General features: G+C 45.2%; 1 protein-coding gene and 1 pseudogene across 1 annotated transcript; both read left to right on the plus strand.

Moving 5' to 3' along the window:
* The first annotated feature begins 266 nt into the window (after positions 1–266).
* On the plus strand, positions 267–1,796 carry LOC143439523 (lysine-specific demethylase 4D-like). The gene has a single exon (XM_076925898.1). The coding sequence runs from the start codon at positions 399–401 to the stop codon at positions 1,794–1,796; it is 1,398 nt and encodes a 465-aa protein (XP_076782013.1). The 5' UTR covers positions 267–398.
* Positions 1,797–11,456: 9,660 nt separating this feature from the next.
* On the plus strand, positions 11,457–11,981 carry LOC143439524 (RNA-binding protein 8A pseudogene; annotated as a pseudogene).
* Positions 11,982–14,893: the final 2,912 nt, after the last annotated feature.

The following is a 14,893-nucleotide window of genomic DNA, read 5'->3' on the forward strand; positions in this document are numbered from 1 at the left end:
GAAACTGTCTTTTCTCAAGGTGAGAAGTGCTGACCAGGAAGAGGATGACCTGGGAAATCAAGCCAGCAAGGCTTCTCCTGTCCTATGTTTTCTTGGTTTTTCTACCCAGTGTGAAGTTTAGTAGGGTCTTGCCACATAGATAAGGGTCTACTCAAAGCAGTGATTCTCCTGAGAGCCCTATCTAATCTTTAAAATGTTATCTTATCCACCAGGAAAACAAAGCCATAGGAAAAGAGAAGAAGGAATAAAGAAAGAGCTTCTGGACTGATAGAGTGAAAAAAAATCTGCAGGAAGGCAGGAAAACTTACACAGAGAGTCAGAAAGAACCCATTGAAAGGCCCAAACAAAGACCCCAGAAAAGCCAGGACCCCAGGCTGAGCTCCTGAATTGCCTTGGCCATGAAAACCCCTAGGCAGGATGAGTCCCAGAACTCAGGTTGTACCATCATGACCTTCTGCCCAAACATGGAAGAATTCTCAGACTTCAGCAAATACATTGGCTACATGGAATCCCAAGGAGCACACCGAGCTGGCGTGGCCAAGGTGATCCCACCCAAGGAGTGGAAATGCAGGCTGTCCTATGAGGATGTCACGCATATGTCAATTCCTGCTCCCCTGCAGCAAGTGGTCTCTGGGAAGGCAGGTGTGTTCACCCAATACCATAAGAAGAAGAAAGGCATGACAGTGGGGCAGTATCGTGAGCTGGCCAACAGCAAAAAATACCAGACACCGCCACACCTGGATTTTGAAGATTTGGAGAGAAAATACTGGAAGACTCGCCTGTTTGGGTCACCGATTTATGGTGCTGACGTCAGCGGCTCCCTGTTTGATGAGAACATTCAGCATTGGAACGTGGGCCACCTGGGAACCCTTCTGGATGTGTTGAAGCAGGACCGAGGCATAGTGATTGAGGGCGTCAACACGCCCTACCTGTACTTTGGCATGTGGAAGACCACCTTTGCATGGCACACGGAGGACATGGATCTATACAGCATCAACTACCTGCACTTTGGGCAGCCCAAGACCTGGTATGCTGTGCCCCCTGAGCATGGCAGGCGCCTGGAGCGCCTGGCCAAGGAACTCTTCCCTGGGAGCTCCCAGAGCTGCCAGGCCTTCCTGAGGCACAAGGTGGCGCTCATCTCGCCCACCGTGCTCAAGGAGAATGGCATCCCCTTTGGCCGCATCACCCAGGAGGCTGGGGAGTTCATGGTCACCTTTCCCTATGGCTACCATTCGGGCTTCAACCATGGCTTCAACTGTGCAGAGGCCATCAATTTCGCCACCCCGAGGTGGATCCACTATGGCAAGGTGGCCTCTCAGTGCAGCTGTGGGGAGGTCAGGGTGAGCTTCCCCATGGATGCCTTCCCCATGGATGAGGGGCTCCTGCAGCCTGAGAGTTGTGCACTGTGGAAACAGCAAGGGAATCCTAGAGCCACGGATCACCTGGAGCTCACCTCATGCCCCGGGCAGCAGGAACTGACTCTTGGGACCTTCACACTGGACCCAGGGAAGCCCACTTTGAACCAGAGGCGTTCTCCTTTGCGACCCATCAGGAGTCAGGTGAGCAGAGGACACAACAGCTGTCCTTACACAAAGGTGCACCCAGAATCCCCGTGTCTTTTCCCATGCAAGCCTTTGACTCCTCATCCTGCTAACCAAGAAACAAGATTCTTCAAGCAAGCTTCTGGAGCTTCTAGGATCCCTGTCGACTGCTGTGCACCCACCCACAGGACTGGAGAATCTTGGATAGGAGCATCCGAAGTCTCCCTGCAGCCCTCGTTCATGGACTTGAAGTAAGTACATGCATTAGCTTGTACTTAGTACATGTACTAAGTACATGAATTAGCTTGAACCCCAAGCCCCTCTTCTGAGGCCATTTGGACACGTGTGGACATTCCTAATCACATGGACCAACAGCTGTCCAAGGTGTTGACAATTCAAACTCTACTCTGGATGACTCATTTGAGTCTCTTCTTGGTGTGTACAGTGTCTCCTTCAGAATCCCTGTAGACTGGATCTGCAAGGCCTTGTGCAATTGCTTGAAGAGAATGACTTTCCAGGCTCATTCTTTATCTTCGGATCTTCGGAAAGTGTCCTGCCATTCACCATTCTTGGGACTTACCTACACTCAAAAGGAAGTGACTGTGCTGAAGATGTCTGATGCTTTCTCCTCCCCTGGCCACTGACCCTTCATTGACTTGAACTTCTCACAATAGCATGCCCCAGAGAGAAAGCAGGCCTCAGGCTCTCAGCATGTGGATGCACATGTGTGTGACTACATTGTGCTCTGGAATCATTGTCTTCAGAACACCACAGAGCACCTGCAAGAGACCCAAACAAGTTCACTGACTTTGACTTTTCCCTCCTAGAGGAAGGGAGGGAGGAGAGACTTCTGTATTTCCCAGGCATTTGTTTGCAATGCTGTTCTAATTGGCTCATAGTCTCATGTTGGGCTAGAGATTAGACAGAGAGGGCATTTACAGAAGGGGTGGTGTGACTGCCCATGTTTGGACATGAGTAACCTCCTGTTCACACTAGGGTGACCAGGCTCTTAAGGACAGTCCTTTTCTTATTACTCATTTCAATCCCATGCTCTGTAATTTGGTCCAATAAAATTTATATTAGTTCCCTAACTAACGTGTTAATTCGGTAGTGTGTATTTGAGTTTGTAATGTTGTGTAGAGGGTATGTCTCCCAAGGGCAGGAGTTATCCAATAACTCCCTGTCTTAGTCTGCATGAGGCAGAGACCCCATTTGTCTCTGCCACACAAATCTCCCCACTCCCTAGAGCTCCTGTCTTCAGTTTCCATGGGCCCACTCCCACCACCAAATGGGCTATCACAGGGTAGTTCTGTCATTGTAAAATTGACTCAATCTTAAGTTCTACCCTGGCTTCCTAAAGACAGTGCCACAGCCCCCGTGAGCCCTGGAGCCCATCCCAAGTTGGGATGTTCCTTTAGAATTGAAGAAAGGAAGAATGCTCATGGTGGCCTGAGGTTCTCAACTGACAGCATCAAAGAACTGGAGAGAGAGAGAGAGAGAGAGAGAGAGAGAGAGAAGAGAGAAGAGAGAAGAGAGAAGAGAGAAGAGAGAAGAGAGAAGAGAGAAGAGAGAAGACAAACAAAAACAAATGCAATGCAACCCATGGTGGCACTCTGATCTCAGATGTAAGGCCAACCTGGTCTATAGAACTAGTTGGAGGACAGCCTGGTCTACACAGAGACGCCCTGTCTTGAGAGATGAAAAAAGAATCACAGTGGACTGAATGTCAGTTTACTGGTGCAGGATAACAAGCACATAACTTCTCTCATACACATAATAAAGATATGAAATTTTAAGTGATTCTATGTTCATGAACTAGAAAAGATTTCTGAAAAGATTACAAACATAAGTAAACCTACGGCAAGAAACACACTACATAGTAAAACAATAAAAATGGATACAGTGCTTACTGTTACATTTAATATTAGGAATTGTGTTTGTGAAGGGTGTGTAATATGTGTGTATGTTATGTGTGCATAGATGTGTGTGGGTGTGTATGTGTGTATGTGTGCCAGTGTATAGGTGTAGGTGTGTATGGGTGTGTCTGTTGGTGTGTATGTGTGTATGGGGTTGTGCATAGGTGTGTATAGGATTGTGGAGAGTGAAAGTATGAATCTGATGTTGTGCGTGTGTGTGTGTGAGTATGTGTGTTTAGGTCTGTGTGTGTTTATAGGTATGAGGGTGTATTTGTAGGCGAGTGTTTGTTTTAGGTGGGTGGCTGGGTGTCACTTTGGGAGGATGGTTCTTCCTTCCACCATTGTTTCTGAGTGTTGATATGTCTTTAGCCTTGTGAGGGCACTGGTTTAACCTACTGGCCCATCTTGGTGACTCTCCATAGATGTTAATATCAGACATCTGGATAGAGAGAAGGCCTGGAGCCACTTCACCCTGGAGGGCTGCACAGCACAGGAGGCCTTTCTGGGGTCCAGCTGTAGAAAAAGACAGGGTGAGAGCACCAAATTCTATCTGCAGAACCAGCACAGCCAGAGACTGCATGGGGCTTAGAGATTGTTCTCCTAGGATTAAAAGGAGTTCCTTTGTGTCCAGGCATAGAGGGAAGGAGGGGACCATGTGGGGTGGCACCTCATGACATCCACATGAATTTGCTTCACAAGGAAATGAGAAGGCATTGGGCCAACGAGATGGCTAAGTGGCGAAGATGCCCGCCATTAGGTCTCTTCCTTGACTGGGATCTCTGGGGCCCACCCACATGGTACATGGGAGAACCAACTCCAGCCAATATCCTCTGACCTCACACTTGCACACACCCTGGCTCACACACTCCCAGACGTGCAACACCCTCACACACTAGTAAATGAAAATGTGAATGGCTTTCCTGAAAATTGCAAGGGTGGTGTGGGAGCAACAAATAGAACTTGTTAGTGCACAGTGACTTATCTCCCTAGATTAGACATGACCATGGCTGTCTGCAGACAGAGTGTCACTGTGATCCCACTATTTAAAACTACAATATTAGAAATGAAGTCTAGTTGTAACCTTTTGGCTGTTTTGCCTTTATTTGTGAAAGCCGGGTGAGACACACTGTAATACATCAACTTTGAGAGGTCGTCTGTGACTCTCAAATGACTTTTGACCTCTGTCGTGGCTACTTCCTTTGTGAGCAGTAATGTAGTGGTCAAAAGCTCAACATTTTGCAAGAAATGGCATGGAGGGAGGGAAAGGTGAGTGTTCTCTTCCTCTACAGTTGGCCTTGAGGAATGGGAGATCAGTGCTGAGCAGCCTCAGCTGAATTTAGCTCTTAGAACTCAAGAGGAGCTGCCAATGAAACCTCAGCAGGAGTTATCAGAGATCTAGAGGCTTGCCAAGTTCCAGATAGAGGAAGGTGCATGGTGTCTTTAGGATTTAGAACTGCCAAGGACCTCTCCCAGGTGTGGCCCGTATCCTGCAAACCTAGTCCAAACTGAGCTACCTTCCTGAGTGCAGAGCAATGAACTATATGCCAGGACAAAGGTTTAGGGGTCAGAGGTCAACCCACTCAGAATCTATCATAGGATGCAGCCAAATGTGGCTGTGGTGCTTGTGCCTATCTCAGAACTGGGTGTGTCCTGGGAACTGTAATATGGACTTCTGTCTGTTCCTTGGTGCCCCTTTGTTTTGTTTGTTTGTTTTATCTTTAATTATTAGAAGCAGTGTCTCATGTAGCCCTGGAGGGACTTGCACTCACCAAGTAGCTGAAAATGACCTTAATCTCCTGACCCTCCCACCCAGGCCTCTCAAATACTAGGATTTCCAGTGTGCACTACCACACATGACCTTATTTTAGTCATTTTAGATTTAAATTATTTTTAATGAGATGTTCCTGAGAAAACAGGTGGTTATTATTTTAGAGTAAATGACATATATATTTTTAAATATTTTCAATGTTTAGGTTTCGCAGATTTTTTACTCTGAATATACATATATGTGAATTGTCCAAATTAAAAATAAAGTTTACATTAAATATAAATTATACACAATAAATACAGACTACATACATTAACAATTAATTATACACATCAAATATATTATATATAGTAAATGTCAATTGTATGCAGCAAATATGGTTCATATACATTAGTATATACAGTACATGTGAATAAAAATCATATACATTAAAATTAACTATATACTTTAAATGAAAAGCATATGTGTTAAAAATGAAACATGAATATATACAGTATATAAATGAATAAAAAGTCATATACATTAAAGTTCAGTGAATATCTTAAATGAAAATTATATATGTTGAAAATGAATTAAATATGAGTTAAATCTATAAAGTAAGTTATAATCTATATAAAATACATAATTTTACATGTCCCCAAGGATGGAGAATTATGGAATGAATTCATGGAGCTCTAAAATATCAGTTGTATAATATAAAAAAAGTGGGAGTTGTATTGTGAATGTTTTGACTGTGCATGCCAAGGGACTCTCTGTTGCTGAGTGTCTGTTGCATCCTTCAAGTTGTCATACTTAGGCCCATGAGAAATGGAAGGACCCAGTTAGTGGCATATGGCACCGTCCCAACCCAGTATTAATATGAGGACAAGGGCATGGTTGTGATTTTCCACAGTATGCTGAAAGCCTGATACTTCAGTCATAGGCATGAGTCTACTCCTGATGTCTAGCAGACATCTGTTAACTATATTTCTAAATCATGGATTTCAATACAATGGTAAATAGTAATGTATTATCTTTTTGTAAGATATAATGATTTATATTATCTTTTTATAAGATAATACATTACTATTTTAATTTAGTTTTTTTTATAAACTAAAGTTCACATAAGCTTGAGGGAATCAAGAGTCCTAAGACTTGGACCTGCCTATCACAGATCAAACAAACTCCAGATAAGTAGACCTGCCTGTTCTTGAAAATGGGATTTTCCATTGGTGGTGGTTTGTTGTTGTTGTTGTTTTTAACCTTCTCCAATTGCTAGACAATTTTCACTTCTGTTCCAAGCCTATATGTATCTCAGCAGATTTTCACCTGCCTACCAGACTCCATTCAGGGACCACCTGTGGAGCTGCAGAACTCTGGACTCCCTGAAAGCTAATGCTAACCTGTTCAGTTAGTGTATTGCTCCTTGTCTTTCATCGGGACCAGGTAATCAGATAGTTTTTATGAATGCCCAATACCCAGCCTTTGACTACTATTTCAGCCTTTCTGGGATGCTTTGCAGTGTGCTAATGTCAGCATAAAGCAGATAGAGACGAGAGATATGGCATCCATTGTCCCGTTCTACAGGCTGGAATGCTGGGTCAAAAAGGAACTCCAAAACAGACAGCTTTAGAAGAAGAAGGTAAGGGGGGAGCTGAAGATCAAAAGTGTCCCCTCCCCTAGTCTAGGGTAACCTTAGAAATAAAACAAAAATCCACTGGGTTTTTTTTTTGTTGAAAATTAATAAAGTTCATCATTGTGTCTTACTAAAACCTGAAGATAAAGTCTCTTCACCAGTTTATAAATGACTTCCCAGTGGCAACAGAAACAAAATATAAACTCAAGACATCCTAGCATCCCTGGAAAATTTGAAGTATTGAGCCTCCAATAAAATGGCCTTACTCTGTCAAATCCAGGTGACCTCTTTAGACCTCGGGGATGCATACTCATACACAGGGTCCTGACATCAGACAATGGCCAATGTGGTCCAGAGAGGGTTAAACCATGGAAACCTCTCTTGGAAAGGGGGTAAGGACTGGGGAGGGAGAGATGTTAGATACAGAGATACAGGAAGGCAGAGACACAGAGAGACAGATACACAGAGAGACAGAAGACAGAATAGCCATTATTCAAAACTGTCCCCCAAAGGACTCAGTATCTGAGGATGACTTTGAAATTCTGATCATCTTGAATAATTCCTGGATAATTCAATGAAAGTGAATACTGAGGTGAAATTAAGCTAAACACAATTAAGGCAATGGGGATATAAGAATTCAAGGTTGAATCATCAAATAGCAATAAGCAAACAAACAAACAAAAACTAGAAATTTTAGGTTTATTGTAGGAAAGGCAGGCTTTAGTATAATTGATTCTCAGTCAAAAAAAAAAAAAAAAAAAAAAAAGACTTGGAAGGGAGTGGCTGGAAGATCAGGAGTTCAAGGTCCTACTGGGCTGACAGGTAAGTTTGAGGCCTACATTGGTCATAGGTGAGAAACAAAATGTTTAGCCATTCAAAGTGAGGAACTGGGTGAATTACTATCAAACTAAAGTTAAAAACAAACAAACAAACAAACAAAAAAACCGAAAGGGACTGAACACAGCAGTTAGGACAGAACCTTCCCAAATTGAGAAACCAGCAGAGAGAAAAACTCTCTTTAAAGCTCAGGAAAGATGGTTAGAAGAGAAAAGAATAGGTGGAGACCAGGTTAATAATGTCCAGAGAGCATGACTTATTGACTGGACCACAGTTCCAGGCCAAGTTTGAATCTTAGGGACCACTAGTAATTTCCAGATGAACAAATACCCACATGATCCAGTAGAGGCACCACGGAGGATTCCTTTGCCTTTTTTGTGTGTTCTCTGTTTGGGTTTTTGAGATGGGTTTTCCTGTGGAACAGTCCTGCCTGTCCTGGAACTGACTTTGTAGACCAAGCTGACATGGAACTCACAGATCCCCCTGCCTCTACCTCTGCTTCTGTCTCTGCCTACAGAATGCTGGGATTAAAGGTGTGTGCCTACAAGCCCTATGAAATTGGCCACTGTTAGTATTATCTTTCTGATTGCATCCCTGGGGTTGAATCTGTCTTCTCTATACTGACTCTAGGACATTTTACATTGTTGTATCTGAATACTAATAAAAATTTGAAATACATGCATTGCCACCCCCTCCTGACTGTCCTAAAAAATGGATCTCTAGACCAGACTATCCACAAATTCTTAGATCCTTCCACCTCCATCCCCAGTGTATGAGGTTAAAGTTGTGCAACCCAACACCCAGCAAAAAGGCATTCTCATTCCTATGATTTGTGCTAGTTTCTGGTTAAATAATTATCATTGTTTAGTTGTTCAGACCATGAGGACCCTGCTATTTTCTTGTCTATTTCATGTTTAGAAGTCTTGGGGCAAAAATAAATTATGCCAGCAAGAATACTGACAGGTTCTCTGTGTCTCAGTTCTGTGACCATCTATCATGTGCTCCCAGTTAGCTTTGAGAAATCTAAAATATTCCTACAGATTCTATGAGTAGATGGTTTTTGAGTATTACTATTATTGCATTCTTTCTTGAATGTATTCCTAGTTTCCCTTGTCTTACACTGGGATTGATTGCATTCAAAGGAAGGTGGGTGGGGCTAAGTCAAGTGAGAACCAGTGATAGGTTGAGACTGCAGTGGGTGGGCAAGCTCTCATTGCCTCAGGCCTTCATGGCTATAAAAGAAGCCACCAGGTTCCAGGTTCATAGGAAGAGCAAGTCCTACAGGAGAAAGCTTCTCTCTGGTGCTGGATTGTCTTCTCCCAGGTCTCCATTCCATTGGTGTTGGGTAAGTCCTGTCTCTATTCACAACTTTTGGGTATTTGTTCTGGGGAGAAAATGAGTAGTGGTAATGAGTCATATGATTCAATTATTCTAGAGAGCATTAGAAAATGCTGGTCAGTCTTTGTCTTTAATGTGTTAGTTTTATCTGAGATACATTTGTGTTCCCTTCTCATGAACTTGGCATTTAGATCTGATTATTATTGGGCAGCACCCAGAGAACATAGCTGGGGATGGGTTTGAACCAATAGAAAGACTTGATTAGCTTTCAGGAGTGTACACTAGGTGTTGTGGATCCCAGTGTATCCCTAAGCCTTTCTCAAGGGAACTGCTTTTGGGGGCTAAAACTTCAACAGGGGCCACAGAGTTCTCAAACAAAGGCAGAAAGTTTATCCACCCTTTGTAATAGTTTTTTTTTTATTGCCCTCATTATTTAGTAATGAAATTTAGTAATGCAAATTTCAATGTATTCCTAAAGCTTCAGCTACAAATTGAGAGGTTTTTAGCTGTGACTCCCAGGCCACTACTGGATCCCAGTGTTACTAGAGGGCGAATCAGGAGGCCAGGTTCTGGGGGAGCTCTTTATCAGGTGAGCATTTTCAGTGTGAGTGGAGGACACTCCTATACCCAGGTGTTGGGGGCCGACTTTTAGCAGAAAGCGGCTATCAGCTTTGCAGCCATCTTGAGCCATATACCCTGACATGAGACTTGTATTACAATAGCCTACAACAACTGAGCACACTCTGATAACATCTTGCTTTGGATACCCAGGACTTTCCTTGGGTGTGTGAGATTAAAGGTGTGTGAGATTAAAGGTGTTTGACTTAAGAGCGTGACCTAGAGATCAGATTTAGAGACAAGACCTAAGGGCATGATTAAAGGTGTAACTTAGAGGTACAGCTTAGAAGTGAGACATGTAAAAGGCAGAGGCAGATGGCAGAGAGATAGACTCTTTAGGGAGACTCTTTAGAGAGTACAGCTAGACTTGGGACTTGGACTAGGAAGAGAGACTAAAGAATAAACGGGATGAATCACACTCTGTCTGGTCTTCATTCCTCGAGTCCATCCTCACTCTCTCTCTTGCTGAACCCTGACCCTCAGACCTGAGCAGCAGCTTGGGCCAGGATACAGTGGCAGCCAAACTCGGGGCAGCCCGTACCTCAACATTTTGCTCAGACCGTGACACCCAGGAAGTCTGTCTGTAAAAGCTATCAAATACTTGTATTCTCACCTGGCAGTCTAGATTGTCATGCACTGTTTTCCCACTATTTCATGGATGATGGAGTCATTTTAGACCCTTCCTGGGGTATAGGCTTCCTATTCTGGATTTACTTGAGGACAGACATATCTGGCATCTAACTGAGAAATCCCTTGCATCCTCTCTGGTCTAGTTATGGCAAACTTTGGTCTGAGATACAGAGACCAAGTTTTGTGTAGCCCACGTGAGTAACCATGTGAAGATTATCAAAATCCTGTTAGCTTTTTGAGGATGATCCTACTTTCTGGTGTCCTCCATCTACTTGGGATCCAGCTGCTCATTTTTTCTTTTGGCATTATTTTCCCCTTGGTTGTGCTATGGAGTCTCAGGCAGCACTAGGTAGTGTTTTGTCCTTAGAATGTCACTAGGCCTCACTGGTTTTAGGGCCATTTGTCAGGAGCCGGCTCAGTAGCCTGGTAACCCATTGAGATGAACCTTTTGATGGTTTTCCTCCCAGTGATGCAAAGTTCTCTTTCTCTATAAATCCTATGGGGTACTTGTATGGCAGGAAAAGCCTAGCAGCTATCCCTGTAGCCCCAGTATAGATTAGAGGGTCAGTGCTCCCCAGCCCCACCTCCTCCTTATATGTAGATGGCTGGTTATTTTCCCAAATACTGGAGGCAGCCATACTCTGACACAACTAGAAAGACTCACACCTGAGTTTAGTGTTTGGAGTTGGGATCAGGAGGATGGCAGCCTCCCTCCTCTGAGACAGCCTCCTTTTGCCAGCCCTCAGCTGGAAGCCAAGACAGGTGGCCTCTGTTGTACAAAGTTTGGCTTGCATAGCCAACACTCTGGAAACCCAAGTCTGTACCTCTTGAGCAACTTCCTCAGTAGGCCTTTATAATCTAGTTTAGTGTTTGAGACTAGGAGGCAATCATTTATACAGTGTAAGAACAGGTCCTGAGAAACCACTGATCGTTTTTGCCCATCTCCCAAGAATCTTTGTTGTAAGACACTTTTTTTTTTTCTAGAAGGAAAGTGCCAAGAAGGAAGGGGTGCCCTGGGAAATCAAGCCAGCAAGGCTTCTCCTGTCCTATGTTTTCTTGGTTTTTCTACCCAGTGTAAAGTTTAGAAGGGTCTTGCCACATAGATAAGGGTCTAGTCAAACCAGTGATTCTCCTGAGAGCCCTATCTAATCTTTAAAATGTTATCTTGTACAGAGAGCACGGAGGGAAGCAAGATGGCAGACATGCTGGATCTTTGCGAGTCCGGGGATGAGGATTTCGCCATGGATGTGGATGGAGACGAAAGCATCCACAAATTAAAAGAACAAGCGAAGAAACGGAAGGGCCGAAGTTTTGGATCTGAGAGGTCTCGAGCGCGGATGCAGGAGGATTATGACCGTGTGGAGCAGAATGGCGATGAACCTGGACCACAGCGCTCTGTGGAAGGTTGGATTCTCTTTGTCACTGGAGTCCACGACGAAGCCACTGAAGAAGATATCCATGACAAATTCGCTGAATATGGAGAAGTAAAAAATATCCACCTTAATTTGGACAGGCGCACAGGATATTTGAAGGGGTATACTCTAATTGAATATGAAACATACAAAGAGGCTCAGGCTGCCGTGGAGGGACTAAACGGTCAAGATTTGATGGGACAGCCAATCAGTGTCCACTGGTGTTTTGTTCGTGGTCCACCAAAGGGCAAGAGGAGAGGAGGCCGAAGACGAAGCAGGAGTCCAGACCGGAGACGCCGTCGATAAATCCTTTCTTGACCATGTGGTCTCTCTACGAGTCCATTTGATTATGCTGCCTTGGATAAACATGGCTAGGGCAGACTTTGTGTTTATATTTAATTTCTTACCCTATCTACTTGGTATTGCTTTGAGTTTAAGTAAAAAAACAAATGTTCCATTTTGGTTTTTTTTTTTTTTTTTTTTTTTTTTTTTTTTTTTTTAAGTTCTCTTGTCCACCAGTAAACCAAAGTCATAAGGAAAGAGATGAAGAAATAAAGAAAGAGCTTCTGGACTGATAAGAGAGTGAAAAAAATCCCACAGGAAGGCAGGAAAACTTCACATAGAGACAGAAAAAAACCCGTTGAAAAGCCCAAAGTCCCAAGGCAGCCAGGTCCGCAGGCTGAGCTCCTGAATTGCCCTGGACATGACAACCCCTAGGCAGGATGAGTCCCAGAACTCAGGTTGTACCATCATGACCTTCTGCCCAAACATGGAAGAATTCTCAGACTTCAACAAATACATTGGCTACATGGAATCCCAAGGAGCACACCGTGCTGGCGTGGCCAAGGTAATCCCACCCAAGGAGTGGAAATGTAGGCTGTCCTATGAGGATGTCACGCATATGTCAATTCCTGCTCCCCTGCTGCAAGTGGTCTCTGGGCAGGCAGGTGTGTTCACCCAATACCATAAGAAGAAGAAAGGCATGACAGTGGGGCAGTATCGTGAGCTGGCCAACAGCAAAAAATACCAGACACCGCCACACCTGGATTTTGAAGATTTGGAGAGAAAATACTGGAAGTGTTGGGGGACTCCTTATGTTAGGACAGGAGTGACCATAGCTCACCTTTGGTTTCCTGGCCTCTAATAACTGGCATTTTCTTATTGCTTACTCCCATGCTCTGTAAATAGGCCCAATAAATAAAGACATTACTTGTGTAATGAGAGTGTGGTTAATATTTTTATATTTACTAAGGATTGAATAAGGGAGTGTAGACGCTAAGTCTCCCAAGGGCAGAAATTTTCCAATAAATCCCTGTCTTAGTCTGCATGGGCAGGGACTGCATTTGTCCCTGTCACACAGCTCTCACCACATGCTACAGCTCTGGTCCTGAGGTCCTGTGAGCCAGCTCCCACCATCACATGCGCTTATCACAGGGCAGTTTGAAGAGTACATGTCTCTCGCCCAAGCCCCCCCCCCCCCCGGCTTTCTAGAGACAGTGCCACAGCCCCTGTGAGCCCTGGAGCCCATCCCATGTTGGGATGTGTGGTGCTGCAGCACGCCAGTGGTCATGGGTCTTCTTGGGCTGAGTTGTGGGTCCTGTATTTTGCTCCAGGTGGCTGGAGCAGTGGCTCAGAGACAGAAGCTCAGGAATTCAACTGTGCTCACTCCATGCAGTGCCAGGTGGAAGCAGAGCTGTGGGAAGCTGCTGGGCTCCACTCTGGGCATGGAGAGATCAAAGGCTGAGACCCTGTGTGAGTCAGGGCTCTTGGGTTGGGGGTGCCCAGGCAGAGGTGGCTGACTGGAGACCTACTGGTCTCAGCCTTTGTACTCCCAGGCACCACTGAGAGGCCGGGGAAGGACCAAGATGGGGCAAGGGGGACAAGATGAGCTCCAGTGGCGCCCTGCGGGGTAGAGACTCTTGGTCCCTTGGCTGTGTCATGGCTGGCTCGGCTAGCTTGTTTGAGTTGGTGGGCTCAGTGGCTGGAACTCAGAGAAGTCCTTGGCAGGAGATTAGATGGCAGCTTGGTAGTTGTAGACCTTCTCCACGGTTCCCCATGGCGGGCCCCAATGACGAGAGGTGGTCCATGGTTTTAAAACATTTATTGTCATGGCGGATAGTAAATGAAGGTGTACCCCATGTTCTTGGGGCGGGCCTGAACTTAAATACATTTTTCAAGTAGGAGGGTCTGGGAAGAAATGCTTAATTGGCTATGCACTCTGGCCTTTAGGTATTTCATAAGGAGATCTCTTGAGGTCCTGAGTCCTGTAGTCAAGCCCTCTACCTGTGCTACATGACTGAAGGCCACAAACATTCCTTCGGGAGGGGCTGTGGATGGTTGAAGCTAAGTGAAAGGAACCAGGTACCAGGAGCAAGGCCGAACATCTCCAGTCCCTTTAGGGTCTCCTGGGTTTGAGGCCTGTGCTCAACCAGGTACCCAGCTGCCTGTCACAGCCCACCTACCCATAGGGATGTTCCTTTAAAATTGGAAGAGTCCTCTCTTAAAAGGAGGAAGAATGCTCATGGTGGCCTGAACTTCTCAACAGAGAGCAGCATAGGACTGGAGTGCTTCCCTGAGAAGGTGACATCTTGGTATAGCTGTGGGGAGGCCCTGGTGAGCTTCCCCACGCACAGTTTGTGTGCTTTCTGCAGTCTGGCGATAAGTGTGGATAACTGCAAAACGACTGTGATGCTGTGGTCCCTGGGGAAGCCATTAACGTGAACAGGCAAGCTGTAGCCAGTGCCATTGAGGCACCAGCTGAAGGATCGTGTGCATGGGGCCTGAATTCCCTCACCGTTTCACCTGACCTGCCTTCCCCTGGCCCTGAATGGAGGGTCTTGGGATCCATGGTGGGACCCCTGTTTGCCAGTCTCCATGTAGCCCCTGAGAGGACCAGGCCACTTCTACCATCACTGGGGATGCTTCAGATTCCCAAGACCTTTGCATTTCTCCAGACTCCCAGCTACCTGTGCTGTTTACAGGCATGTTCCCTGTGTTTTGCCTGGATTAGTCACTTCTTAGGGAAGGTGATTCTTAGGTGGAGACCCCTCCCCAAACCACCCTCATACCCAAAGGAAAAGAGTTGTTGGGCAAGGTTGTGTGTCTGATCCCTGACTTCTGCTTTTGGTTTCTGAAAACACCTGCTGCAATCCCACAGGTGGCAGGTTTGCTTGCAGTGTTTGTTGGGCTGTCGAAGGTTTGAAGAGCAGCACCTGGAA

This window comes from Arvicanthis niloticus, chromosome 27, assembly GCF_011762505.2.
Source record: "Arvicanthis niloticus isolate mArvNil1 chromosome 27, mArvNil1.pat.X, whole genome shotgun sequence".
Lineage (NCBI taxonomy): Eukaryota > Metazoa > Chordata > Mammalia > Rodentia > Muridae > Arvicanthis > Arvicanthis niloticus.

What these genes read in the sequence shown, in the direction of transcription:
- LOC143439523 (XM_076925898.1), top strand. Translation starts at nt 399, where the DNA reads ATGAAAACCCCTAGGCAGGATGAGTCCCAGAACTCAGGTTGTACCATC.